This window comes from Austrofundulus limnaeus, unplaced genomic scaffold, assembly GCF_001266775.1.
Source record: "Austrofundulus limnaeus strain Quisiro unplaced genomic scaffold, Austrofundulus_limnaeus-1.0 Scaffold129, whole genome shotgun sequence".
NCBI classification, from domain to species: domain Eukaryota; kingdom Metazoa; phylum Chordata; class Actinopteri; order Cyprinodontiformes; family Rivulidae; genus Austrofundulus; species Austrofundulus limnaeus.
Genome location: NW_013952531.1, coordinates 480,635 through 484,963, shown reverse-complemented (window position 1 = coordinate 484,963; position 4,329 = coordinate 480,635). Strand labels below are relative to the sequence as shown.

Here is a 4,329-nt window from a genome sequence, read left to right as displayed (position 1 = left end):
TCTCACACAAGTTATCCTAACATAACAACATTATTAATAAAAAATAAAACAGTTTGTTGGAACAGCAAAAAAAAGTTCGTGGGTTTACCCAACATGACATAAGGTTGTCAAAATCAAGCTGCATAAATGACCTACTTTCCGCATCTCCGACATTTTTTAAAATGAAAAAATATTTTAATGAGCTGTAAAATGTGATAACCTTCATCTTGTGATCTTGTTGTGTTGAAAATTTATGGCAAAAAATTTTGCGTCCCTTTTTGATATTCTTTGCATGACTGTTTGCTCCTGCATCCCCTTTTTATCACCATTCATGGATGTTTTCGAGTCAAAACTCAATGCAGAGCAATGGCAGCTGAGCAGCGCACGATAAGTCACGTGATGTCCAGTCCAGTGATACAGATCCATGTATGACTGGGAGGTATATGACCACGCTGAAACATCTTGTAAGAACKTCTGGACTCACTCTGGTTCTTCAGAAAACATACTTTCTGGGTTCAGCTGTATCCTGAGTTTCTAAAACAGATATTATAAAATGATGGTTCTCTTACACAACGCTGCTATGAAAGGTTGTGAAGATATGCTGAAGTGGGAGTGTCAGAAAGGGAAGGAGGTTCTRAAAGAGCAGAGCCTGACCTTCTCCCTCACATCCCAAAGACTCTCCATGGACTCTGTGGAGCCAATCCATGTGTGAGAATGATGTCTCATYCTTCCTGAACCACTCTTTCACAATAAGAGCCTGATGAATCCTGGCTTTGTCTCTTGGAATGTGTCCGTCCCATCAGGGAAGGTTCTGTGAGCTGAACCTGGACCTGACCACCTGCAGAGACCCACATCATGGGCCTGCGTTACATCCAGGTGGACACTTGGTTTTTGGAATCTAACTCTGTGTCTGGTGGTCAATAAAAAAGTAAAAAAATAATCAATAAAAACGACAGAAACGGTTCTTTTAATGGTTGACTAACAGGTGACAGCTAAAATTAAAGATATAAATCCACCTTATAGATACAGAGACGTGATTTCATTTTTAAATACAATGTGTGTGTGTGTGTGTGTGTGTGTGTGTGTGTGTGTGTGTGTGTGTGTGGGCAGCAGCTGCTGGCTTTTGTTGCAACACTCAGAGCTGCAGGGAGGCCTGGAACACATGCTCCATCAATCATAATCTTCTCCGCTCCACAGGGTGCAGACGGAGCCGAACACGACTTTTCCACAGGAGAAATGTCTGCGTTTGATCGAGTTCATCCCTCTTTTCAGGCTTTACCATAAAGTGCACCCCCCCCCCCCACACACACACACACACACTCCAGGTCCTCGCAGAGAGAGAGAGAGCGATCTGACTCGTCTCAATCAACGCAGAGTTATTGATGAAACCAGAGAGTGGTGCAGTGAGTGGGAGAAACCCTGCAGCCTTTTTCACACACAATTTAATTTTAGTGGAACTGAAGAAGCTTTTATTCTGAAGAGAAACAGTATTTTGGATTATTTCTGTTTAAAATTAATTGTTCATAAAGAAAACAGCTTTTTTATTTTACATAAAGCAGGGGTGTCCAAACTACGGCCCGCGGGCCACAGCAAATTCTGAAAATATAAGTGAATATGGCCCGCACAAGAAGCGGTCCATTTATTGCYGAGCCTCTAGCTCCGGCTCTGAGCGTCTGATCCGGGCGGAAGAGGGCTTATTTTAAAACTCTGGATCTGTGCTACAACCTGGAGCTGGTTGCAAGTTCCTGGGACGTTTCCCCACGGAGATATAAGCGGTCAAATGTCGGCGGGCAAGCTCCGGCGGGTGAAACGGCTGAATTTCAGCACGGGGCTGCTGGTGCTGATGCAGGGGAATAAAAGGAAGATGCAGGGGAATAAAAGGAAGATGCAGGGGAATAAAAGGAAGATGCAGGGGAATAAAAGGAAGATGCAGGGGAATAAAAGGAAGAGATCCAGTCAGGTGGAACCAGTCCTGAAAGCTCAGCACCAGGTTTCATACCTGCAAGCAGGTGCAGCCCCTCATGGGCGATATTTCTACAAAAATGCCTYAAAATGGATAAAAATCACAAACTGCAGTGACCTTATGCCCAATAGGTGAGTTAGAAATACACACATTATTGATGTATSKATATGTCAGTGTGTGGCCCGGCCCTTMGTTSATTTTTCTGTTTGGCCCTGACTAAATAAGTTTGGACACCCGTGCCGTGAAGGGATAGTTTTGGGTGAGTCCTCACCTGTCGAGTGKGACGGCGCTGAAGCTGAGCACAGTGACGGAGCAGAAGAGCTTCTGCAGGAACTTCAGGCTCTTGCAGAGCAGCAGCGTGTGAAGCCACAGGCAGCAGCGGGGGCTGGCCCCCAGCGCCACATCGAAGGGCACGCACACCAGACCGGCGCAGATCCCCGAGCACGCCAGGTTCTTGATGAAGCGATTGGTCACGGATTTAAAGACGCTGGTGCAGCAGGTGCACCACAGCAGTGTGGCGTTACCTGTGGAGACAGAAAATTTTAAATAATCCAATTATTCATTTAAGCATAAACTGTTCCCGTTTCTGTGTGAACTTTACATGAAGCAGGAAAAAGGATTAACAAAATAAAAGCATATTGTTTGGAATCATAATTACATGCTGCCACTAAAGCTTTGTGCACTTTAATATTCATCTAACACGTGTCAAACTCAAGGCCCGTGGGCCAAATCCGGCCCTCCTAAACATTTTATCTGGCCTCAAAGGTAATATTTTAAATGTAAAATAAATTTAAGGGGGATTTTCTGTTACTTAGTGCAGCCTTTTCATGATGGTAAGTAGTTGACTGTATTTCTGTTTTCTCTTCTACTTTTAAAGTCACATAACTGGATTTTTAATTAAGGTTTTCTGTGTTTTTTTTTAATCTGATTTGCTGGATTGTGACAAAATGTATCTCTGAGAAACAGTGAATGAAATAATTGTGAGTAATGTAGGGCCTAAAAAATAAAAGCTACTGATGTGTATTTATTAGGGTATGTTATAAATYCTATATAAAATAGAATTTTGTAAAAAAGAATATGTATTTTTATAAGAATAACTTTTCGTTTAAAACCTTTTTTAATATAAATATTGACATAAATTGGCCCTGGGCTGTGAGTAAATGAGTTTGACCCCCCTGATCTAACCCAACACCTTGCATGATACCTGCAATAATGTTTGCTGAGAAGAGACAGAGTTTAACAGTTTTAGATGCTCWGATGCTTGATTGAGAACATTAGTGCACAAAACAACCATGATGTTAATTATAAACAGGTGTCTTCATGCAAACAACCATCAAACCTTTAATATTTAATGAACAAAAAGGTGTTTTTCATCTCCACTCTGTCTTCTTCAGCCTGAAAACACCTGATTCCTCAGAAACACCTTGAAAACCATTAGCAACCAACAGACACAGTAAACACTACAAATGAGTCAAACTACAGACAGTTACCAAGAACAATTAAAAATCACAAACAGGGAAAGACCAGCTGTTAATTACTGTTAATAAGCTGCTTTATCAGATGCATCCAGGTGTCTAAAGATAGCAGCAATTAGGAATAAGTGCGAGTCATTATTCACACGTTTAGTAGCTGTTTGTGTRGTCATCGTTGTCGCTTCCCGATGGTGTTATAATTACTTTATTTCCCATGACAAATATTTTATGAATGGCGACTGTTCGAAGCACAAGAGACGACTAACATACACTTAACACAAATATCAAATAAAATAAGATAAAAATAAAATAAAATATGCTGTCCTGTGACATGCTGCAACACATTAAAACTAACAGTAAAGCTTTAGCTCTGCTCACTTGGTTTAYATGTAACAAATTTATTGTTTGTCCAGACTTCACTTGGTTGTTGTGATCAACTTGAGTTACTTCCTGAAACTCAAACTGACTGATTCATTAAATATTTTACTAACAAACAAACAGGATCAGTTGGAGATGACTGCACCGCTCAGTCTTAGCTCAATAAKTGCTAAACTGACCGAGTTGTGCTTTTTAAGGTCACTTGCAGGGGTGTCACAAAGAGGGGAGCTCATTACTGCTCTCCTTCTCACAGCTGCATAATGTTTTAATTTATTTAATCCTCATTTATAAATGCTTCCCAACAGGCCAGACAAAGCAGGCAAGATAATTTATCTTAATTAGTTATGTTTTAAGGTTCTGGGTTGTTCTGAGAATTCAACAACATAACAGTCTTGCCTGCATTTAAAGATATAAACAATATAAGGTTTAAAAAATACTGAAAAATAGAAAATCCAAATTGTTTAATTTTGGAAAATTATTTCTACATCAAAAATAATTATAAGAAACAAAAAGCAGATACATGTGACAGTATGACAC

The 4,329-nt window shown here is 40.3% G+C and overlaps 1 protein-coding gene across 1 annotated transcript in view; it reads right to left on the bottom strand.

Moving 5' to 3' along the window:
- Positions 1–2,227: 2,227 nt before the first annotated feature.
- gpr176 (G protein-coupled receptor 176) overlaps positions 2,228–4,329 on the bottom strand; it is a gene marked incomplete at its 3' end in the record, with an annotated part of 7,159 nt that continues 5,057 nt past the window's right edge. The window contains 1 exon segment of the mRNA XM_014015432.1: positions 2,228–2,466. Coding sequence (XP_013870886.1) covers positions 2,228–2,466 — 239 coding nt within the window.